We start from the raw sequence: 25,502 nt of genomic DNA, 5'->3' as shown, positions 1-25,502 counted from the left end.
ACCTCTTTTGTTTTTAATTTCAGCTTGCTTTAATTAGTTTGTGACCGTTTGTAATATAATTTTAAGACTCTTGTCTGTATATCTGGAACAATCCTGGCCCTTATATGAGATCTCTAGGGTTTTATTTGTACTGAAACAATCAGAAGAAGCCTATATAAGGACCCCTTCTCCATCTGTTTTAAGCAGCTTTTGATAAATATAAAACCTGAATTTCTCTCAACTTCAAATCTCTTCAACTTTGTGCAATTCTTGTTGTAGTTGTGAGTCAGGCTTAATGTCTTCTTGTGGTTGCTTAGGAGTTGATTAAGTACCTGTAGTACGACTGAAACAAACTTGTGCTAGCTTGGTTTGTCTTAGTTTTGCTGTTAACTTGGTTGGATTGGTCTGTGCTTGTGTGATTAATTCAATCTAAGTTGTCAAAATTGTTGGCTTGGTTTCCTGTGCTTGCTTGGAAACTAAGTTTTTCTCACTGTTCAATCTCAGTTCACAGGAAACAGTCTCACAAATCACCAGCCACAGTCATCCAGACAGTCTGGATAAATTGTTAAAAACTCTTAGAGTGCTTCTAAAATCCTAATAATTTGTCCCCGCCTAGTCCACGTATCAAAGTATATTGTCACCAAGTTTCATGATTTTAGGAGTCCATTTACTATTTTTTCAAGATTTATAAAGTTCAATGTGTAAAGTGTTAACTGAGAACTTGCAGTTTGTCAATTTCTGTTAAGTGTCTGAGTTTACACTGTAAAAGGAAAATAACCCCCGAAATCCTGGATTAAACTGAAAAAAGAAACTCAAGGATAAATTCATACCAAAATATTTTACCCCTGACATCTTTCTTTAGCTCACATACCTGAGGCAAGAGAACAGGCCAATTGAATCTTGCTTAAGAGAGTTTGAACAACTCACCCTTCAATGTGAAATTTCTAAGAAACCTAAACAGAAAATAGCTAGATTTGTGGAAGGTTTAGATGACAAATATCAGAAAGGGTTAAACTACAACCCTTATGGCCATTTGATGAGACTGTGAACCTGTCCTTTAGGGTAGAGAAACTGAGAAAATCCAAGGTTAACCCCTCAAAAACCCAATCTAGACCTGCCACTTTTAAACCCTACACTGGAGCCAAATTTACTGACCCCTGAGAACACCAAAACTCCACCCTTGGACAAGGGAAAGGGAGCACAGAATGAGCCTAGCCTAGACAGACCATAGTGTTGAGGAGATGCTATAAATTCATTATTGCAAGCCGATGTTAGAGGAGAAGCCGGAGAAGGCTGGAAGGAGAAGGTCCAAGACCTTGCTCATTCCGGTAACAACAGACGTAGAAAAGATACATCATCTTAATACGAAAACTTCGACTTTAGTACATTTTATTTCGACTTAAAGCATGCATTTCTTTTTGCCAATTGCCTTTGGCATTTGGACAAATTTCTTCTTTAAGTTGAAGTTTAACTTTTAGGCCTCTCGTAACAAGCTCATCTTTACGCGGGATGCAGGCTTGCGATGTGATCAAAACTGAGCAATGTCACCGATACTCTAGACATCGACATCGCATATAGACTCCAACAAATACTCTTGATTCTGACGGAGCAGCCACTTATGCTCACAAGTCTCAACAAGTATTCTCACATGCGTGGTTTCTGCCCATAAAAAGATGATGAAACCATCAGCAATAAGAGCTACATTTATATTGATAAAGCTATCAGATATATCGCAACCTTAAAAACAACTCCAAAATGGGAAGCAAAAAGAACATAAGAGTATTACAAATTAAATTAAGAGAGACCACGAAATAACTGTTAGTTCTGCTACCAAAAGAATCAGCCTTCAATGTAAAAACCCCGTTTATAGAATGACGGAAATGACAAGCAAAAATAATGGTAATGGGCGACTATCCTTTACACCTAGTTTACATGGAAGGATTTGGAGGAAATGAAAGATGGGGGAGCATAAGGGATACAAGTTCCCCTATCTAGATAGCTTACAAGTCTAACAACTATAGTCACCGAAAGGGGCAATTTATCAATCGATAGCTCATTTAGTGTCTGTTTGGATAGGAGGATTTGGAGGGAAAGAGAGGGGAGGGAAAGGAAGGGATGATAAATCCTTTGTTTGGTTAGCAAAATGGAGGTGGAGGGATTTTGAGGGGAGGGAAAATGAATCCCTCCACTTCCCCCCTCCAAGCCAAATTATTTCCTCTCCAACAAAGGCAAGATTTGGAGGGAAAATGACCTCCTCCATTCTCCCTCCCCTTCCCTTCCATCCCTTTCTCTTCCCTCCTTCTCCCTCCCCTCCTTTTCTCTCCACTTTTGTTATCCAAACACACCCTTGAAAGAATCAGGCAGGCATGGCAAGAAGTATTGCATGAATTTGTAGTGAAGAATAAATGTTTAATTTATCACGTGTTTATAAGACCCGCCTCATAAAATTTATTGTAAGATCACTTTAGTCTAAGTGTTACTTTCCATCCGAATCATTTGTCCTCAAATTTTTTGAAAAATGAATAAAAATGGTTGGAATCGAGGGAGTATATTAAGTAACCATTTTATGCCAACAGTGATCCTTTTCGCCAGTAACAATCTTCATAATTTTAGTAACCGTAATGGTTTTGTAAACCACGTGTGTTTCTTTTTGTTGTGAAAAAGAAATTACTCAATGAAATTCTAGAAGCAATTTTCATTACGGGTAATGCAGAAACAAGGTCTCTATTTTGCAGTAAATATGGAACTTAATATACTTATCTCTATTAATGTTTAAACCGAATTCAGTAGTAACAAGCATCCTTAGTTGGAATAAGAAACTATCTAACCTCCCTCCAATTTCAGGACACGTGTATTATCTATACAGCAAATGAACATCCCGACTCATGGAGAACTGGAGAGGATCCAGATGCACTTAAAATGACAATGTGACACAAATGCTTGATGAAAAATTTTCCATAACCAACATATGCCAAAACTTGCAAAACATCAGAGCAGTAAATGCCATACCATTCGATATTGCCCCAGTGAAGAAAACCACCATGTCCTCTGGCATTGGTGAACGTGTAAACAGCACCAGAAACTACATGAAAAGGAAACACGCCAAAATTTCAGCAGCGAGAATAAGAATTATATTCTCAAACAAGATATGTTCTTATTCTAAAGATATGGTTGAAGTGGAACATTAACCTTCATAACCTCCGCACACTGGATCTTCTGATAGTAGAATTGGAGTGTCTAGGTCAATGAAACTGTCATAGTTGAATGAGAGAGGATTGTCATTAGAATCAAACACAGGTAGTAATGTAGTATTTAAGACTTTGAGATAAACTGAATAAGAAACCCCAAAACGAAGTTCGGCTGATACATATTTTCAATTTAACCTCACAAGTTAATTCACTTAACTTGAAACAACCCAAGCCAGCAGCAAGGTGCCCAGCAAAGCCCATGGCCAATCTCGTCTCGACCATACCACCAATCATCAAATTCAGGTTGGAAGCTCTTGCCAGCTCGATGACATCAAGAGCTCCAAGAACTCCTAATTTGGCAAGTTTTATATTGATAACACCTGCAAGATTCTCCTTCACTATTTTCTTAGCATCAGCTAGACTCTGACAGCTCTCATCTGCGGCAATAAGTACCCCATATTCATCTTCTGCAATTTGACGAACATAACCTAAACCTTCCCAATCATCTCTATGAACTGGTTGTTCAAAAAGTATTGGGGTAACTGCCATATCTGCCAATTAAGAAAAACTAAATAAAGACGCACAAAGTGTCTCATTTACTGACAATTTATTAATTAACAACCAACCATGTAGTTTCTGAAGAACTTGAACGGCTTCTTCTGGACTGTAGCCTTCATTAGCATCCAATATGAACTGGCAATCAGGGTAAACTTGTTTAATAGCTTTCAGAACCTTTATATCTTCATTCAAGTTTTTTCCTACTTTAAGTTTTAATGTCTTAAATCCTTGCTTTTTGTACTCCAATGCCAATCTGGAAGCGACATCCACTTGACAAATAGGTATCTGTAAGATAGGAAAACCATAGTTAGTGAAAGATTCCCCAACCCTATTGGTAGTGAAAGTTCTATTTTTTGCCAAGTATAACAAAGGTGGACAGAGTCAATTATAATGTTACTCCCATCATCCCAATTGTGTGGTCCTCATTCCCTTTTTGGTAGAGCCGCAATATTTCTCTGCTTTCTACAACTGAATATAAGATACTGAATATCACTTAGTACCCCTCAGTCCTCGGTATGGAAGTATTTAACATGCCATTTCACTTATGTTGCCCTCATTTCCTTTTAGTCAAAAAGGTTATGATGTTATTTAATCACTCTATTAGATGCAACCTTTAGTCAAATGGGGAAATTATAAACGAGTTGGAGGGAGTAAGGCCTATGTTATTCCAACTCTTCTAATTCCTATGTGTACCCGTGCTTAACACTCGACACTAGGACACTGGTATGACACTAAGACACTTCATGTAAGTCAAACAACATGAATTGAAGATGTTGCCACACTCCCAACAACTACAACAAAATGACACCCTAATCATCAATACCGCAATACCCTCAAAGAGACTCCTGCACAAGTTGTAAGCTCTATAGTAGAATTATGATAAATGCATTATATCCCAAAGCAAGAAGAAACTATTTGGAGATTAAGGGTGTGTTTGGATAACAAAAGTGGAGAGAAAAGAAGGGGAGGGAGAAGGAGGGAAGAGAAAGGGATGGAAGGGAAGGGGAGGGAGAATGGAGGAGGTCATTTTCCATCCAAATCTTGCCTTTGTTGGAGAGGAAATAATTTGGCTTAGAGGGGGGAAGTGGAGGGATTCATTTTCCCTCCCCTCAAAATCCCTCCACCTCCATTTTGCTAACCAAACAAAGGATTTATCATCCCTTCCTTTCCCTCCCCTCTCTTTCCCTCCAAATCCTCATATCCAAACAGACCCCAAAGGATGGTAGATAAATACTGTAATATCAGTAGTTATGGTATTTGACACTCCACCAAAGAGCCTCCATAACGGTACTCCAATGCTTTTAGCGACTGCATCGATTAATGCCATCTCAACTCCAGCCCTAACCTGGATTTACAACGTCAAAACATTAGACTACATGCTCATGTCTGGAATTCTTCACGAAAAAACAATAAAATCCAGGCGACAGCAAATTGGCGAGTTTATCAACGCCATGCACAGTAGCACATCCATAACAAAGAGTTTGACAGTTACTTTTGAACACGCTAGCCTAAGAGCATCTCCAATGGTAAAGCCATGGTTACCGAATTCGCTCGGTGCCCTGCGAATCGCGAATTGCTAAAAGCGAATTCTATCATGTTGCTTACTAAAAATACATATAACACACATTCTATAGGAGCGAATTGCGAATTGATAAGGACGTATTCATAGCGAATTCGGTAACCATGGGTAAAGCTAGTTGTTTACCTTTGCCACATCAATTTTTTAAGCTACAACAATTTCAAGGTACAATTTGTTCCATTGGTTAAGCAAATTTACTAATAGCTTAATTAGACCTACTTAATACACTTCTCTATTTATTTATTCAATTTCCAAATTTCTAACATAAAATTAAAACTTTATTAATATGACCAATATTTTTGTATTGGTTACATTCTTCTTGTGGGTCCATTTGAGCTACTAGCTCCATGGATCAACTAGCTCAATTTAAGTTAGTTCATGTGAAATGCTCCAATGGTTAAGAAAGTAGCTTAAAATCTTTTTTATTTACAAGCAAGTCATTTTGGGTAACTTGGAGATGCTCTAACCAATACATTTACTCCCTCCATTCTACTTATGAGAACAATGTACTCCATCTCATTCATTTGTTTAGCTTTCTATATTATGAATGTTTTTAAAGGTAATTTGATCATCCACATAACTCAATGTCCACTTTTCACTCAATAGCAACCCTTACAAATGGTCTTTATGCCAAAACCAAAAGTAAACAAATGACCTGCAGTACAGAGAGTAATGGTTAAATAGAATTAAAAACTCACAGAAGCAAATTGGTGACCAGGAAGGATAGCAACAATCTGTTGTAAGGCCAAGTACAAAGTCATAGGAGGACAGCTCTGAAGAAACGAACAAGCCTCGGCCGCTTTAGAGAGCGCAGTGGGCTGATCCTCGGCCGTAACAGAAGGTAGCACCGGAGCCTCACCCCAGCCAACACAGCCATTACTCAATTCTAAGCGAATGCCAACATTTTGAACCGTGTCTAATTTGGAGGATGCAATTGTAAAAGGCGCGATCAAACCCACGTTTAAAGGCCTTCTTTCAGCTCTATGAACATCCACTGTTAACGTGGACATGAAATCCTTGAAGCCGAAATTTTGTTGGATTGTTTGAGGAGGATCCATAACATGTGTTGTTATATTTGAGGAGCATGTGATGGATTTGAAGGGGTAATTTGGAGGTGAATTAGATAGTTTGGTTGGGTTTGGAGGGATTGAAGAGAAGAAAAGGGAGTTTGATGAGGAAAACAACATCGCTGCAAATTACAAGAGATGGAGTTTATGTTTATGTTGAAATTTGTTTGGTGTCGTGAGTTGTGTCATTGTAACAAACCTTATGAGTGTTTTTGTACTTGGCAGTGAGCATCTGATGCGTGCCAAATTGGAGTTTTTTTATTAAACAAGCCGCCTCACGCCTCTTGCATAAAAAAAAACTCATTTAAGACGGTATTATCTGTCTTAAACTTAACACGATTCTAATATTATACCACTGTGTATGTGAGATAAATATATTCTTTTTCGTTATGTATATTTTTATATATACAAATGGTAAAAATCATAAGAAGAAGAATATCCTTTTAAGGGAGACTCACATTTATGCACATGAATAAAGAACACCGTAAATGGCCGTTCGCTTGCTGGGAAGGGCAGGGATACATGAATTCAGAAATACAGGGGTCAAATTTGGGGATGATTATTTGAATAAACTCAGGTCTACTTTTAGGGGGTGTTTAGATTGAGGGATTTGGAGGGAAAAGAAAGGGAGGGAGAGTAGAGGATTTAAAATCCCTTGTTTGGATAACAAATAAGGGTGGAGGGAAATGAAGGGAGAAAGATTTGGAGGGATCCATTTTCCCTCTTTTAAGGCAAATCAAAATCTCTTCACAATAGGCAAGATTTGGAGTGAAATTGTATCCAAACACCCACACCCCATTTCCCCTCCCTTCCCCTTCCCTCCCTTTCACTTCCCTCCTTCCCCCTCCCCTCCCTTTCCCTCCACTTTTGTTATCCAAACACACCCTTAGGATCTATTTTTCTAGACCTATAAATGTAGATACTAGATCATCCATGAATTTCTTATGTAGGGATGTCAGTGGGGCGGATTTTGGCGGGTCTCGCCCCACACCCGCCCCACTTGGGGCGGGTGCGGGTAATGATTTGATGGGTCGTGGGGTGGGGATGGGTTTCAAAAGTGTCATTCGCAGCGGGTTGTGGGGCGGGTGTGGGTATCACGTGAGACCCGCCCCATACCCACCCCGCCCCGCCCGCCCTGCCTCGCATCTCCCCGCTCCGTTTATACGCGTCTTGCTCATAAACCTAGACAAATTTGTACTATATAAAAATAAAATTTATAACTTAGATAAAAAAGTTAAACCATTTTTTGTAAAACCTAGACAAACTCAGGTGCTGTTTGGCCAAGCTTAAAAAATGCTTTTGTCATTAAAAAAGTAGTAGTTTGGCCAAACATGGTAAATTAGAGAGTTTTAAAAGTGCTTTTGAGAAGTCAGAAACTGATTATTCACCCCTAGAAGGAGAAGTAGATATTTACTACTTATACTTCTACTTTTTACATAAAGAACCAAATAAGCAAATAAAAGTTGTATTGAAGTAATCAGGCCAAACAAATAAATTTTGTGGAAACCGCTTTTATAAAAATATGGCCAAACAACTAAAACTTTTTCGGAAAGTAACTTGTGAATAAACTATTTTTAAAAAGAAAAAGTCATTTTCCATAAGCAAGGCCAAACAACACCTCAATCTACTTCTTAGTTCTTACCCACCCAAATACCCAACAACATAAACCCAAAAAAAAAGAAACGTTAATCCTCGAACTATTTCGTGGTTTAAAAAACTTGTGTACTAGTTAATTAAATGTTAGATTATTTTACGGAAACTTATTTGTATAAGATGTACAAGAGTACGAGACTAGTATATTTTAGATTCAAGATTTATATTTTTAAAAATTTTTTTGTGAGGAGATAGTTAATTTGGTGGGTTAACAGGTCCCCGCGGGGCGGGGACGGGTTTGAAAAGTTCAACCCACTGCGGGTCGCGGGGCGGGTGTAGGTACGCATTATAGTTCGCGGATGCGGGTGCGGGTGCGGGTTACCCCTCCTCCGCACCCACCCCGCCCCATTGACATCCCTATTCTTATGTGTACTACATCTCAGTACATCCTAACAAATAAGAAAATTGGAATTTAACAATCAATATTAGCCATAAAGAAATACTCCCTCTATCTCGGTCATTTGTTGTCATTTCTATTTTAAGAATGAACTTGATGAGTAATTTGATCATTCTCATTCAATTTGTTCCACTTGTCATTTAGTTATTGGTCCTCTCCTCTTTCCTTGGTGTTCGTGCCAAAAACCAAAGGACAACAAGTCAACAATTAACCGAAACAGAAGGAGTAATAGCATCCGCAAAGGAGAGAAATCACCTCCCCATTTGCCTTCTCTTTCCTCAAATGAGCAACCCCATTGTTGCACCAACCTCCCCATAAAATGAGGTTCCACTGTTTTTAGGGAAGGTCCCCAAAACAAAAAGTAAAGTAATTTGTGTTACTTTTGGGAAGGTTCCCAAAATTTTGTGTGTGAGTTGGGAAACCCCATTATTACATAAATGTAGTTATGAAATGGGGAGGGTAAATGCAAAAGTTAGTGGAAAATGAGATGGACCAATAAGAAAAGGAAAGTGAACATATGAGGAGTCTCACCTTTGCGGAGGTTGCGGATGCTCTAAAGATATGACCACTAAAAAAATGCTCACTTTGTTGACAATTTGTGATACCATCTATGTTCCAGGCTTGGGTCATAAGTGCCATTGTCAGTGGTTAATATATGCTGATTTTTCAACTTTTGGGATTTGAATCATTTTGACGAACATTAAAACATAAATTTTCTAACGTCTTCGCTGTTCTGGATTATACGGAGGAGGGAATATGCTCTCAGAATTATCCGGCTATAAGAAAAACTGAAAAAGCATATAGACTGTTTTTCACTCTTCCCTAAATTTGTCTACTAAATAAACCCTAAACAACTCAACCCAATGTGTGCATAATCCCTGCCATTTTCTTTAGCCATGACCCCATTCTTCAATCACTAACATCATCGTCGGACTCGTCAGACCCGGAGGAATCCTCATCTGAACTAGATATATTTGATCGAAGTTCTTCAATTAACTCATCATCAGTATCGTCATGATTACCCCTCAACTTCCTCGCGAGTATTGCCTCAAAGATTGAAGGGATGGCTTCTGTATCACCACCGAGATAGCTGTCTATTCTCCTTTTCAATTCTGCAATTAGAGATACGTTGAAAAAATTATGCAGGTTTAAAAAGAAACAAGTCAGACGAGCTAAGCATCATATATATCAAACAAAAGGAACAAGGAAAAAATTGTTACAAAAAAAAAACACAGAAATTGATGCAGAACCACTCCTCCCCCATTAATAGGCAAGTGTGTTTTTAATAATAATTTCAACAAAAAGGCAGCATCATTGTTACTACTGCTATAAGATCGCATTAACAAAAGTGATTATTTCGATAGAAAGGGAGAGATGAATTGATCGATCAGCAGGAAGATCGGAGATATACATGAGATCTTCACATAATACATCAACAACATTGCGGGGGTAAAGGGGGGTCGGATGTACGCAGCCTTACCCTTGTGTTAACAAAACAAAGAGGCTGTTTCCGAATGACCCAAGATGAAAATTGCGTCGAGAACTGCTTCAAAGGACCGCTACTTCACAAAAGAAAGAAGAGCAGTTACTTTAGTGAGCCATTTTGATTTTTTCCATTATAATCCATAACCAAGCAATAATGAGTTTTTGGCTCCATTGGAAATATGGAGATAATGAGATCTTCACATAATAAAAAGGTAAAATAAGAGTTGGAAAAAGTCCTCATGAACGCAATGGACCGATTACTTCTTGCTGGTGAATAATATAAAAAAGATTAAAAGAAATAATATAGAAAGGGAAACAAGTTTAATTCCTAATTTTCACTTCATCATATGCTGTAAGTTTTCAAGAAGATGCGCCTATGGGGAATAGCAGTTTGTATGGTTAAAAAATGAGCTACTATGTAGTTACAGTTCACCATCAAGGATAGGACAACAAACATTTCAAGTAATTATGCTCGAGTTATGAACCTACAGACATCAAGTAGCTAGCTAATTTGATCATTTAGGGTCCGTTTGGATACAATTTTAGGAGGGAAGGGGAGGGGAGGGGTAGTGAGGGGAGGTGAAGGGAGGGGAGAGAAGGGGAGGGTAAATGAGATGTGGGTGTTTGGATAACAAAAAATATGAAGGGAAATGGAAGGGGAGGAAGGAGGGAGATGAAGAATGGATGGAGGATTGAAGGATGTTGGTGGTATAATTAGAGTCCAAATAATGTTTTCTTTCCAAATCTTGCCACCATTGGAAAGATTATAGTTTGTTCTATAGGAGGGAAAATAAGTCCTCTCATTTCTCTCCCCTTCCATTTCCTTTCTCCCATATTTTTTTTTCCAAACAAAGGAAATTAAATCCCTCCCTTTCCCTCCCCTCCCCTTCTCTCTAATTCCTTCAATCCAAACGAACCCTTAGTTTGCACCTTCATACGAAAAAATAGAAGAGAAAACGAGAAATTAAAAACTATAATTCTTCATTCATATTATCCCCCATCCAGCTTTGATTGTCAAACGATGTTGTTGCCGTTGTCTTCTCACATCATACGATACGTACACGAATTATGTACACCATATATCTCTATTTTTATTTATTTGGAGAACACAATGGTCAAAGTTAAATTTGGTTGAGCATCATAGTCAAATAGGGACAATAAATTTGGGATGGGGGTAATACATAATATGAGGCACTTACATGTCTAATACGGAGTACTCCATATCTAATTGCAATCGCCACACCCAATTTAAAGTTTACTTAACTCAAATGTAGTGCTCCGTAAGACATAAAAACCATAACAACAATTACATAGCCGAGTTCCCCCTCAAAAAAATCCACCCGTGTCGATACATGTGACCATGATGTGGGCCGCAATACTCCATGGTGACCTAGTTAGTAGAATTGTGAAGAAATGACCGAGAATAGGCCGTGACGACAAATTGTGAGTAAAATAATATCAGAACCGGTGTCCAACTGTCTATGATACATTAGCTTGTACTAGAACAAATACGAAAAGTGATAGGTGATGCAAAATGAGGAAGCGGCTTAACAGACAAAATAAAACAAAAGGATATTTGCCTTGAATTGATGTGTCGAATTCAAGTCAATGGGTTACTTACTCGGTACTAGACCTATAACACGAGTAATGGGGAGAATACTCAAGACCTATTGAATATTACTCGGGCTAAAGCTTGATCGCGTCAAACTCTTAACAAATTTTATCAAACGCATCAATGCTTTTTTTTTCATCTCAATTCTCTCTTCAATATGTGTTACAAATGATGGTCAAAGGCCTCTATTTATATTAAAAGAAATAACTACTAACATTGAATCTAGTCCCTGCTACTTGTAGTCCAAATGCAAAAGCTTGAAGGAAAGACATTGAACAAAGTCCAACATCAGAAATAAGAACAAAATACATCGAACATAGTCTAAGATGAAATGGTAGCCATATTCGTATCAATAGGTATAAACCATTCCCTTAGCCTAAATAAATTGAAACACAGATCACCATAGAGCCGATATTTCTTCATCATCGGTATATACAGCCTAATAAATTGAGTTACAACGCAACAGGAATAGCAGAAAAGACAGAAAAGCAAATTAAGATAAAATAAAAAGAGTAAAATGAGGGATAACCTTGAGTGGGGACGTCAGCAGGTAGATCATCATCGGGTGAGGGAAGAGGAGTGATTTGATTAGTAGTAGGAGGAGTGGTGTGGTTAGGAGGGGAGTTAGAATGTGAAGAAAAAGAAAGACGTGAGAAAGAGGAAAGAGACTGAGGAAGAATATTGGAAATGATGATTGGCGGAGTTGGAAATCCCTTGCATTTTGATACACCAACCACTTTCTTTAACACTCTTTCTGCTCTAATCATCTTTCTGATTTTTTTAACGTTTCAGAACGGACTTCCGTCTCTGTTGTTCGTTCAGGCAACGCTAGGGGAGGGAGACAGGTAAGGTTTAAACCCTTAAACCTAACCCTGCTAAATAACTCCTGCCATTTGATTTTCAAATTAGCTTTAGGATAAATTACAAATAACCACCATGTATTTGCGTATTTTTATAAATAACCACCATATATTTCTGTTTTTACAAATAAACTCCAAACTTTTACGTATACTCTCCAATCACCACCATATATTTGAACCGATGCTCCTTTTTAATATTTTCCGACTCGTTAGTGAAAAATTTACACGGAATACCAATATTACCCCCACTTACTTACATTCACTAACTTTACCCAATTGCCCCAAACATAACATACCCCATATTCAATCACTTTTTCCCCAATTCCTCCAAATCAATTTATACATTCAAACCCTAAATCCCTAAAATCCCCCAAATCAATTCATAATGGTGTGGTGTAACTGAGAGACAATCTGCTCAAATCTTTCATAGTCCAATGAGGAAGTGACAGAGAAATTCATAATGGTGTGTGAGAAAAAAAAAAGGTATTTCGGCCTATGCATTCAAACCTAAGAACGAAAGACCAAGGATTGCAAACCCAATTATAGATGGAGACAAGCTTGAAACACAAATCAAGCTGTTATATTTGAATATTGTGATAAGCAAATAACAAGCAAACAGCAGTCAAGACCACATCTTTGGCATGAAAAGATGATGGCTTTATGAAACAGAGAAAGCAACTGCCAAATTACGATAAAAAAAATAAAATTAAAAAAAACAGTTGATTGTGAATCAACAGGACGAGGTTTCACCAGATTCAGCAACACAATTTGTGCCCATTAATCAATTGCTAAAAACTAAAAAGATGAACATAATAAGAAATTGATGATTAGAAGCAATCAAGTCCAGATGGATGAATGATAATGATGATTCGAGGAATAAAGGAATCAACTTTTGATGATAAACAAGCAAAGGGCAAGTTGAAATGTATAAGAAATTGGGGGTTTAGGGTTAGAGTATATAATGAAATGTGGTAAATTGAAATTGTATTGAATTAGTAATTAGGTTTATTTAAGCAATGAAGGTAGTCTTGGAATTTTGCGTAAATCGTCACTTAATAAATCGAGAAATAAGAAAAATGTTGTTCGGGGTGAAAATACGGTGATGATCGGGGAATATACATTGAAGTTTGGGTGTTATTGGTAAAAACGCAAATACGTAGTGGTAATTTGTAAAAATACGCAAATACGTGGTGATAATTTGTAAAAATACGCAAATACGTGGTGGTTATTTGTAATTTTTCCTTAGCTTTAATCGGGTTCTATTTTATTTGGGTGGCCTTGTTTTTTACATTTCTTATATCCTACACCCACGTGTAGGATACTCTATACTCCCTCCACTCCCCCACTCCCCACTCATCCTCAACTTCCTCTTTTTTTTTTTAAAAAAAAAAAAATAAACTTCCAATTTTAAGAAGCAGTTATCACTATCATATTCAATTTAAGTGTTTTGTAGTATTGCATTCACGATATGACACTATCATATTCACTTTAATTTTAGTGAATATGACACTATTGTATAGTGAATATGCGCTTTATAGTGTGATATTCACAATATAACACTTATATTCACTTTTAGTTTAGTGAATATGACAGTATAGTTTGATAAATATGTATTATGTAGTGTGATATTCATCTCATTCACTATTATATTCACTTTTAGTTTAGTGAATATGGCATTATAGTTTACTGAATATGACTCTATTTGTTCAAATATATTGAACAATGACCATCTTGAACGTTTTATTCCATATCAAAACCGCATAATACAAAATAATTTAAAGGAATAAAAATAATTATGTGATATGATATGAATATGTTAATTACGTGATGTGAATATATGAGAAAAATTAAAATAAATAACAAAATATATCAAATATGATCTCTATTTGTAGAGAAATAAAAATTATGAATAATGATATATTTTTTATAATTTTATAATTTATTAAATTTAATAACTACTTATTATAAGAAAAGTTTAAAGGAGAGAGTACCATGCACCATACTCCTGGGTGCATGGTATAATTTACCTGTTTTTTATTCGGTTTGTTATTCCTACTAGCCCCACTATATCCAACATTAAACGTAAGTTATCATTTTTTTTTTATTTTTTTTTAATCAAGTAAGGAAAATAGAATGATCAAAAATTAACATATACTCCCTCCTATTCACAATAAACCTCTCATTTCATTTTGACACAAAAATTAAGAAAACACATTACCCCACCACATAAATAAATTTGGACCACACAAATACACTACCCACCATACAATTAAATTTGGACCACACAAACACTTACCAAAAAAGGAAATAGGGAGGTTATTGTGAATAGACGGAAAAGGAAATAGGGAAGTTTATATGGAATAAGAGGGAGTATATTTTTGCGAATAAGAATAGAAAAAGAAATCAAGGATTTTCAAATTACCAATAAACTAGTATTGGTGTCCGGCTTCGCCCGGACTAACTCTACTTAACTTTTTTTTTTCATTAAATAAAATTACTTAAAGTTTCATACCCCTTAAATTTATCATTAATATATTTTTTTATGACATATTCTAAAATTACGACGAAATAAATTTTGAGACAAATTCACTACTCCCGCTATTAATATTTTACTCTTATTAATGAAACAATAGTAATAACATTTCACTACTTTCCTGTAATCATGGTTACTTTCACTACTCCAAAGTAATTATTATTCTTGTCACTCACTCGCCGCATTAATATTGATAATTTCACTACTCCCGCCGTAATTATTGTTACTTTCACTATTGCTGCATTAATATTGATTATTTCACAACTCCCGTTGTTGTTTCTACCACTTTCGCCAATCTCGCTGATAATATTGTTACTTTTACTATTCAAATGAGTGATTACTATCATATAACTATATCCAATATTACTACAATTCTTTTCTTTACTGACGAAATTACTTTTACTACTTAGGCATGCAATTTTAAGAGGACTATATAATTATATAAATATATTAAGCATTAGATCAAATCGAAATAATTATTCAATATTATATATTATGGAATCTAACTTGAATTATTTATAACCTACTTATATTATTTTTTTTGTATGTTTAATAATTAACATCTCTATACATCTAATAAACTATAATAAAGTTTAATAAAATTGCATAGATTTTAAATTTAATATATAATTTTATGATGATAATAATTAATATCATAAGTGTGCATGTTTATACTAATTAATTATTTTATTATAAGAAAATTGACCATCTTCTAGTCTTTTATAAATATTTAGGAAAATTGTCAAGCATCTTCTTTCTTTTAGTCTCCTTGAAATTGACCATCTTAATTAATTATTTTATTTTAAGAAAATTGACCATCTTAATTAATTATTTTATTTTAAGAAAATTGACCATGTTTTAGGCTCTTACAAATGTTTAGGAAAATTACCAAGCTTCTATATAATTTAATTTTAACCCAAACTATATAATATTTGCATTAAGATCCCTTAATCGGGTCCATCACACGGTGCTAGTGATTTAAAACTATATATTATAATTATTTTGTATAACTTTCTTTAATTACATTGAAGTCCCTTGATTTCTGAATTTAATATATAGTATTGATGATAAGCTTAAAATAACATAGTTATTTATTTATGAACGAGTTTTACTCATTCATTGTATGCCATTATTTTTCCATTGTATGTCATTTGCCTAATTCTCTCAAAGTCTCTCTAATTCTCTCCCTCACAAAATTAATCAACTCTACAAAATTAATTAAATCCGTCAAATTACACAATTATGAATTGGCTAATTCTCGTATCGATCAAGTAATAGTTCTAATTCTTAATTTTATTAATTATATTATATCAAATTAAGGAATTAATTTACACTAATTAAATTAGGGTTTGTTTATACTGTCGCCGGTGTGGATGAGGGATGGTGGCCGTCGCCGATGTTGGATAGAGGCACGGCGTCCGTCGTTTGTTGTGGTGACGATGCTGGTGGAGCCATTTCTTACGTCAGCATAACCGATTCCTGTTAAGAACAAGATTCTGCCCTTATCACAACAAGGCCAGCAAACCGATTCTTGTTGGGTGAGCCATTTCTTCGGCATGTCATCAAAATCAACTCATTTATCAATTTTTCTTCTAATTACCATCGTGGAATTTTCATGACGTAAATAAATACAACAGGTAAATATATGAACATAAAACCACACAATATACATAGAAGTATAGAGCTTAGGACAATCGGTGATCAAGAAGCTGGTAATGGTCAAACTAAAACAAAGATGCCTAATCTAAAGCCATCAGAAAGCTGGCTTACATACTTGCAGTTGACACTCCTCAGAAGTAACTAAGAAGTAAGAACCGGACCGCATGACTTAATATATGGATCATGACACCTCAAGGTGACAACTTCGTAAGTGTTAAAGGGTTATTGTAGGTTTGAAGCAACATTTTGAGATAGTATTGACTGATTTGATGGTGCAACAACTAAGAATTGGCTGTGAGGATTGATGTCTGAGACAAAGGCTAAAATAAATACTCGTACAAGTCGTACTCCCTCTATTTCAATCATTTGTTTACCTTACTATATGTAAGTGCTTTAATTAAAGGTAAACAAATAATTAGGATAAAAGGAGCATTTAATACTATTCTACATGAATGTGATACAAAAACCAAGAAGTTACGTCTTTAATATTTAAAGAGTAGATTAGATACTTAAGCTTCTTGCATCTTCAAGAAAACAGATTGCCATAAAACTACAAGATTCAGTGAGAGAATGAAGTAGTTCCCACATTTATGCAAAACCGATGAGAAGTGCATGTAGTCATTCGATCTTGTAAATCCCGGTCTTTCATTATTCAAATCCATGATTGAGGACCACAACATTTATCTGCTGGAAATTGGGAGGGTGTCGAGATGACTAGATGGTGGCCGGTCTGAGGAGGTCGTCAAGACCGGCCAGTGTAACAAGGGGCGGCGCTGACATTTGTTGATGATAACTGGCGGGTCATTAGTGTGGTGGGCGTTGTCGGTCAAGGGAAGCAAGGGAAGGTGACAGTGGTTGGCGGCTAGTTGAGGCCGGGAAGGGCAGTGGCAAGATGGTGGCAGGAGTGGGAGAGGGAGGCTGTGGAATTCAAGAAGAATTAATATAGAGAGAGAAAATTGAAAATTAGGGAGTTGAAATAAAAAGAGTAAAATGGTCATTTCCGTCTATAAAGAGTAAAATTCTGAATGAGCACCACCCTAAAATAAAAGGTATCAATTACAAAACTCTTATTAGAAAAAAAAATCACTTTTAAAGGGTGATTTTGCTTAGTTATGACTTTTAATTTCTTATGCCTACAAAAGTGGTAAGATGAACAACTTTTATAATATTGAGGACTGAGGTTATTCAATAAATCACATTTAAAGGGTGATTTTGCTTAGTTATGAATAGTGTCCGTTTATAGTAAGGGGATTATGAATAGGTGACTGGAGTTTGGTGAGAATTAGATCTGTGTTGTTAATCACTGCAATTAACTGTTCTCGTCTGCTTGAGTCGGCGCAATTAGATGATTAACCTTGGTACACCTTGACCTGGATCGGAAGATTGGAAGGGATAAGACATGCAGTGAACATTAGAGCATTCTAATGAGGGCGGAAGCTAAGTTAGTAATGTTTTAGGGCGAATACCGGACCGGAAGGACCTTTTCACTACCTTGCAGACCGAATTTGCATTGACCTAAGACCCTAGACTATACTTCTTGAGAACCATGGTGAACCGACTGTCCTAGTTGTTTCTCTCTACTTGGTAAACTTGTCAAATTTTTACTTTATTTCTCTTTTAATCTCCCTAGTTTAGAACAAGCCATCAAAACCCCCAAGAAATAGTTACTCAGACGGACTTAGTTTAGCATACATTTTTCCATCTCCCTATGGATTCGATACCCGACTGCCTCTACTGCATTTATTAGAGACCGGTTGGTTTTATTTTTGATAGGGTTGCGACACCCGTGTCATAAGTTAGACAAAATCGAGTATTTAACGATAGTCAATAGAGTTACAACTAGAGTTAGTTGTACGAGTGGGTTAGTAATTTTGTAATCCATAGAAAGGTACTAAAATTATTAATCAGGAATAGTGGACGTAGGTTTCGACTTGTGAAACTGAACCACTTCAAAATCACGTGTGTCATTCGTTTTTCTTTGTTCGTTTCCTTACGTTTTAATTTACCTAGTTAATTAGTTAAAGTTAATCAATAAACTTTAAATAAATAATTATTAATTCACGCTCATACGGACATTCGAAAAAGTGGGCTAAAGTTTTAATACTCAATTCACACCCCCCCCCCTAAGTATTTCGGATCGATAGACTTTTCAAGAAAGCTGGCTTGCATACTTGCAATAAACACTCCTTGGAAGTAACTAAGAAGTAAGCACTGTATCACATGACTTAATATATGGATCATGACACCTCAAGGTGACAACTTCGTAAGTGTTAAAGCAATACTGCAGGTCTGTAGTAACATTTTTGAGATAGTATTGACTGACTTGATGGTACAACAACCAAGAATTGGCTGTGAGGACTGATGTCTGAGACAAAGGCTAAAAGAAATACTCGTTGTAACACCTCAAGAGATGATTGAGAGTAAGTTGTCTCACATCGGAAAAAAATGGAGCTTGTGATATGTTTATAAGGGATTCAACCCATCACTTAGTAACAAGGTCTTGTGCTTTTGGGCTTAAGTGACGACAAATAATGGGCCCAAAGGTGCACATCCCATCTTATTGGAGTTGTGTTACGACGGTGGCGAGTCGGGTTGTTATACTCGTACAAGTCGTACTCCCTCCATTTCGATCATCGGTTTACCCGCGAAAGTAGTAAACAACCCCCTTAAGTTTACTTCTACGTGAGATTAAGCCCCTTAAGTTTGATTTGAGGTAAATAACCCCCTTAATTTTGCTATAAAGTGAAATCAAGCCCCTTTTATTTTTCCGGTCAAAATCTCACCGGATTTTTTAATTTCTCATATCGGTGTACATATTAGGTATAAATTTCTCTCGGATACGTTTACTTTTTCATTTGTGTATATTTCTCTCAGATACGTTTACTTTTTCATTTGTGTGCTCCTGTCATCAAGTAAGGGCGGTGATGATGATCCTCAAAAACTGTCGAGTTGTTTGCCCGGTAATCTAAGATCAAATCTATGGTTTGCCAAATTGGTCTTCCCCTTCAAAATTACAAATTAAATTGTTCAAGATGCATCTATTATTCTTAGCATCATTCAAGGGTGTTGGTAGGGAAAAATATGTTGTACGACTATTGAGTGTGCGCAATTATTGGAATTCATAATTATTCTTCATTCACGCATTTTAGTCGGCATTTTGATTGTTAATATCAAGAGTATGATCATGTGTTTTTTAAGACGCTGTTTTAGTAAATTTCTACCAATTTAGGGTTAAAGTAGTCTTAGCGTTAGGCCTGTATTATGATTTGATCGATTGTTGTATGTTAACCTGTATGTGCGACGTAAATAAAGAACACAAACGATTTTGGTGACGCGGAAAACCCGATGTGGGAAACAACCGCTGGGGGAGACGGAATCCCACCAATATTTTCACTATAATTCGGGAGGAAATACAGTTTGTTCGCTTGTTATGAATGCTAGGGTATAGTTCTCGTATTTTCTGATGATCTTTCTTCTTTGTATTGAGGCTCTTTATATAGGGGAGCTCGATGAGCTAGGGTTTCTTTCTTTTCCTCCAAGTTATTCCTAATTTGACACCGGGTAGGACTTTCATTCTTCGGATTTGGCAAGAGGTTGGACTCTCACACGCTTCTCTCACGCGGGTCAAAGCCCACGTCCTTCACTGCTCACTGATGCTGTCACCCTGGCTCCCTGATGTCCTGCGTCCCTTATTGCTTCCAGGCCTGCTGTCCCGAGTCAGCCCATATCCAGATTTTGGGCCTAACAGTTTGCCCCCAACTTTCCGCGAAAGTGCAACCCTAATTATTTGAGCGGAAAATTGCAGTGTATCGTTGAGTGACTTCTCGCATACTCCATTTCAATTCACATTTCTCCAAAACCCCAACTACCCTCTCCTATTTAATCTCACCCGTCCGCCTTTTTCTCTTTCATCATCATTTCATTCCTCAAAATCTTCAAATTTCCGTCTCCCCAAATCCCTCTTCGTCAACGTCCTTTCACTGCCAGCGCCGCCTTCACCCGCCTTCTCAGGTACTTCTGCTTCTCCCTCCTTGTTTACCATGGCAAAGACCCGTTTAACATCATCCTCCTCCACCACCATCGACCTCGAAAACGATGACTTCCCTTCACAGGGAGCTCTCAAAAGACCGCATTCCGGCGACTCCCACCTAACCGAGGAGGATATCCCTAGAATCAAAGCCCTGCTTGGATTGGGTGATGATGTGGTGATCCTCATCCCCAAACCTGGTCAGAAAGCAGACGCCTTCCGTGCGGGGTGGATCTGCTTATACACTTACCCCTTCGCCCTTGGCCTTAGATTCCCTTTTCCCTTGATGATTCAAGAGTTCATCCGCCTGAACTCCCTCCCCATGGCCCAAATTGCCCCCTATGCATGGAGAATCCTCTTGTCCACCGTTGCTCTGAACAACAGCCTGGGCGCTGAAATTGGACTATCAGATCTGGCCCATAGGTTTGAGTGTCGGTCACTGGGACATGGCCAATACACTTTCAGGGTCGTGGAGAGGACTGAAAACTTCCTCCAATCGGCTGCTAAAGGGAAGGACGATGGGTGGTATGGGGATTTTTTCTATGTCAAGCTTGATTCTCTCCCCATCCACGTTGATTACTTGTTCGAGCACTGGATTTTCGCTAAGAGTAAGTATATTTTGCATGTCCATTCTTGATTACTCTTGTCACTCACTGTCCTTACTCTTTGATCTGATGCAGAACTCAAGAACCCTGAGAAATCCGAGGACGAGGACGCTTTTGTTGCCAAGCTCTTTTCCATCCCTGAAGACCGTAGACTGTTTCCCCTTCTTCTCTCTGGCTTAGCCGACTCTGCTACTGAAGAAACCATGTCTTCTGGTAGGCACCCTTCAATCTTTAGGAACCTCTTAACCCATTGATTCTTTATTCTGATCCTTTGCGTTCTTGTGCCCCTGCAGGAAGTGCTAAACCGTCTGCCTCTGAGATCCTGATGCGCCACGCCAGGAAAAGAACTGCTGATTCCTCTAACTCCCCTGCCTCCTCAAGAAGGAGATCTTCCTCTAGGCCTGCTCCAGAGCCTATCGAAGTGACCCCAATATCGCGTGCGCCTGGGTCCCCCGTCCATGCTGACGAGCTGCTGCTGCGCCTTCCTGCTAACTTTGGGGATCCTGATCAGGTCAACTACTGGCCTGCGCTGGAAAGGTTCCTGACTCCGGCTTGCTCTAGGGCATTTGATTCGACTGCCACCAGGAGATGACTGACATGGCTGCTGAGCACTGCTTCCTTGTGAGTCTTCTTTCACTGTCTCCTTTCTTTCTCTGCCCCTGTGCTTTCCTGACTCATGGTCTTCTTTATTGCAGACTCTTCAATCATCTCTCTATCTTCACAAGATGCTGCAGAGGGCCAAGGTTGAGTGCCTGGCTTCCGTGGGGAAGAATAAGGAGCTCACAGCTACCTGCGCCAAACTGAGGGAACAACTCTATGTGGCTCTAAAAGAGAAGGAGGCAGCTAAAGACCAGCTGGCGAGGACGCAGGAAGCTAACTGCGTTCTGACTTCTGGGCTGACAAAGGCGGAGGCCCGTGCTGAGGAGATGGCTGAGCTAGCCAAAAATGTGGGAGCCTACACTGCTTTCGAGGGGCGGATTGATTACATTCGTGCTTATACCGAGGGGAGGCACACATCCTGGAATCTGGAGGAGGAGTTGGCCGAGTTTGCCCGCGCATTTCCCAATGACATGGACCTGAGCGCCCTGTTTCCTCCTGAAGCTGAAGCTGCTAACCTAGAGCCTGATGTTACGGCCATGGATATCTCTGGAGCCATCTCTGGGACTGTGGAGGAGATCCTGGCGGGGGAGACTGGTGATGGTGCTATTGCGACTCCTGAGGCTGTTCAGGCACCTGCAGCAGAGAAGCAGACAGAGCATGGGGAGCAGAGCAATGGTCAGGATGCAGTTGTCGAGAGGATTGACCTCTCTTAAATTTTAATTCAAATTATCTGGGGACTTGGCCCTGTGTGGCGCAAGTTTGTAAAAAACTCTTTTTCATTTTTTTTCGGCTTGTTTTGTGCCTGCTGGTGTGCAGGCTTTAAACTTCTGATGGCACCTGCTAAGGGTAGTAGGTGCCTTAACTCAAAGTAGTTCTGGGCCTAGGTTTTTGGGCCCTGCTTTTGTTATACTTGCGTTTTTGCCATTGATTTCTGGAGGTTTGATTCCACATAGTATACCCGGGAAAGCGACTGGCTCCAGTGCACAGCTCCTGTTTCTGGTGACAGACTTTTGATAACATATTTTACCCATGACGTAAAATATCTTATCACTAGGGTTAGCTGATTAGAGCGTACCTTCATTGAATGTTTCTGACTAACAAGGAATGTTGCGTTCCTTGTGGTTCCAGACGTTTGAAATCCGTGCGTGCACTCTTTGATCTACGACATAGCTATGAGATTACTGAGTTAACGTTAAGGTATGGGTGGTCTTAGTATGCCGTACCCTGCGCGCTACCTCGGCGTATGCTCTCCATGTGGCTTGACTTAAGATAAACGTCTTCGCAGCCTCACATGGCAGGGGCTGGACCCTCAAAGTGTTCCTTATCTGACAAGTAACCAACATTAGTATCAAAGCCTTTCTTCGTAGAAGCATTATAAAGTCCAAAGTAGTGCAAATTACCTGGTGCTATCTCATGGTGTTCCAGGGCAACACCTGGATCCAGGAAGCCACAGCCTGAACTACTTGGTTTAAAAACGACTCTATTTGATTAAAGAAAAACTAAGGAAGACAAAAGAAAAAGTTTTTGGAAACACACCAATACCTAAAGCATATACTAAACCCCCCCCCCTTTTTTTTTCACGGACTTTTGAAAGGTCCTTTATACACTAAAGTTTTGGCACTTTGTCAGACAAAGTACCGTCTCAAGTGACGGATGTTCCAGGGTTTATCCAGGATTTGACCGTGCATGGTCATCAACCTATATGCCCCATTCTTGATAACGCTTTCGACCTGATATGGCCCTTCCCATTTGTAGGCAAACTTGCCTGCTTTGTGGTTCTTGGTATTTTCGAATACCCTTCTGAGTACAAGGTCTCCTACTTCAAGGGTCCTGATTTTGACATTCTTGTTATATGTCCTTGCTACGGACTGTTTATACGATGCCATACGTATGTAAGCACTTTCTCGCAGCTCATCAACTGTATCCAGGCTCCTGGCCATTTCGACTTTATTTTGCTCTGCCGTCTGACAGCCGTATCTGTGCGTGGGTACCAGAACTTCTGAGGGTATTACTGCCTCTGCTCCGTATACAAGGCTAAACGGAGTTTGGCCTGTTGCCATTTTCGGTGTTGTCCTGTCTGACCAGAGTACCAATGGTAGTTCGTCTGCCCATTTTCCCCCCAACTCCTCCAGCCGTTTTCTGAGGTTCTCCACAATGATTTTGTCGCTGGACTCGGCTTGGCCGTTGGTTTGCGGATATCTGGGGGCAGACTTTCTCAGTGTTATGTTTCATCGTGCACAGAAACCCTCGGTGTTATCCGATATGAATTGGGATCCATTGTCGCATATGATTTCGGATGGTATCCCAAATCTGCTTATGATGTTGCGCTTGATGAAGGAGATCACCTGCCGTTCTTTTACCTCCGTCATTGCCTCTGCTTCAATCCACTTTGAGAAGTAATCAGTCATAACTAGCATATATACTCTGTTTCCTGGAGCCCTGGGCAGCTTACCCACTATGTCCATGCCCCACATCATGAATGGCCATGGAGAGATAATCGGATGCATTGGTTCTGCTGGCTGGTGGATTGCTGGAACCGCCTTTTGACATGACTCACATCATTTGGCATGATTCACGGCATCTGCGCGCATGGTGGGCCAGAAATACCCCTGTCTCAAAATTTTGTTTGACAGACTTCGTCCTCCAGCATGGTTCCCGCATTCTCCGCCGTGTACATCCTACAGCACTGTTTCTACTTCCTCTTTGCTCAAGCACCTGAGGCATGGTCCTGCCAATGACTTTCTAAAGAGAATGTTATCAATCATGATATACCTGGAAGCCTTTATCCTGAAACTCTGTGCTTCCTTTCTGTCTTCAGGGAGTGTCCCATCCCTTAGCCAATTTAGGTATGGGACCCTCCAATCTGCATCCTGCTGTCCTACTTTGGAAACCAGCGTCATGGCTCCCTGCGTATACTGCATGCGTACATCCTATTTCACCGGATTGTGATATGGCTCCTTCTGTATTGCTGGGGTCAACACATGTGTGATAGGTATGTTTGATAGTTCTGTGGGCTGGAAGGTTTCCCCCAACGTTGCCATGGCGTCTGCCTCCACGTTCTGATCCCGTGGTACCTGAGTTATCTTGAATGTTCTAAACTTTGACTTTTGCTCCGTGGCTATCTTCAAGTAGGCTATCATCTTTGAATCTCGTGCCACATATTCGTTGTTCACATGATTTACCACGAGTAGAGAGTCACTATACACCCTCAGGTTCCTTACCTTAAGCCCTGATGCCATCTGCATTCCAAGTATAAGGGCTTCATACTCGGCTTCGTTGTTGGTTGCTTTGAACTCGCACCTAATAGCTTGTACTATTAGGTCACCCTTGGGTGATCGAAGGACCAAACCCACACCGGCTCCCCTTGCATTCGAGGCTCTGTCAATGTATAGGGTCCATATCTCGCTATCCTGACTCCTCATCATTGTCAGCATTCCTTCTTCTCGCCTCCCCACGAGTAGCGCGGGCGTCGAGACGAAATCTGCTAGGGCTTGGGTTTTATCGCCGTTCTGGGTTCAAATTGCAAGTCATACCCACTAAGATGTACTGACCATTTAGTCATTCTGCCCGAAAGTTCAGGCTTCCTCTTAATAGTCTTTAACGGGTAGTTGGTTATTACATGGATGGTATGAGATTCAAAGTACGGCCGCAGTTTATAAGAAGCAGTAACCAAGGCCAATGCTAGTTTCTCAACGGAAGT

General features: G+C 38.8%; 2 protein-coding genes and 1 long non-coding RNA gene across 6 annotated transcripts; all 3 read right to left on the bottom strand.

Annotated features, from left to right (window-relative positions):
* Positions 1–1,212: 1,212 nt before the first annotated feature.
* LOC141647806 (L-Ala-D/L-amino acid epimerase) lies at positions 1,213–9,041 on the bottom strand. Of its 4 annotated transcripts, none has more exons than XM_074456142.1 (8): positions 8,953–9,041; positions 6,003–6,493; positions 4,960–5,070; positions 3,794–4,010; positions 3,385–3,718; positions 3,169–3,230; positions 2,989–3,061; positions 1,213–1,638 (listed from the first exon to the last, which is right to left on the bottom strand). In XM_074456142.1, coding segments are annotated over exons 2-8 (1,287 nt in total). In that variant the 5' UTR covers positions 6,492–6,493; positions 8,953–9,041; the 3' UTR covers positions 1,213–1,637. The 4 variants fall into 4 exon arrangements, with proteins under 4 accessions (XP_074312243.1, XP_074312241.1, XP_074312242.1 ...); XM_074456140.1 differs by having other exon boundaries at positions 6,003–6,654; positions 8,953–8,968; XM_074456141.1 differs by lacking the exon at positions 8,953–9,041 and adding an exon at positions 6,571–8,946.
* A 400-nt stretch (positions 9,042–9,441) lies between these two features.
* Positions 9,442–12,137, bottom strand: LOC141647808 (uncharacterized). Its single transcript, XR_012545849.1, has 3 exons — positions 12,048–12,137; positions 9,902–9,983; positions 9,442–9,533 (listed from the first exon to the last, which is right to left on the bottom strand). It is a non-coding gene; the product is annotated as an uncharacterized LOC141647808 (long non-coding RNA).
* Positions 12,138–24,732: 12,595 nt separating this feature from the next.
* Positions 24,733–25,224, bottom strand: LOC141649407 (uncharacterized). The gene has a single exon (XM_074458099.1). The coding sequence runs from the start codon at positions 25,222–25,224 to the stop codon at positions 24,733–24,735; it is 492 nt and encodes a 163-aa protein (XP_074314200.1).
* Positions 25,225–25,502: the final 278 nt, after the last annotated feature.

Source organism: Silene latifolia, chromosome 3 (assembly GCF_048544455.1).
Source record: "Silene latifolia isolate original U9 population chromosome 3, ASM4854445v1, whole genome shotgun sequence".
Classification (NCBI taxonomy): domain Eukaryota; kingdom Viridiplantae; phylum Streptophyta; class Magnoliopsida; order Caryophyllales; family Caryophyllaceae; genus Silene; species Silene latifolia.
Note: the sequence above shows the minus strand (reverse complement) of the source record. Positions and strands in the feature narration are given on the sequence as shown.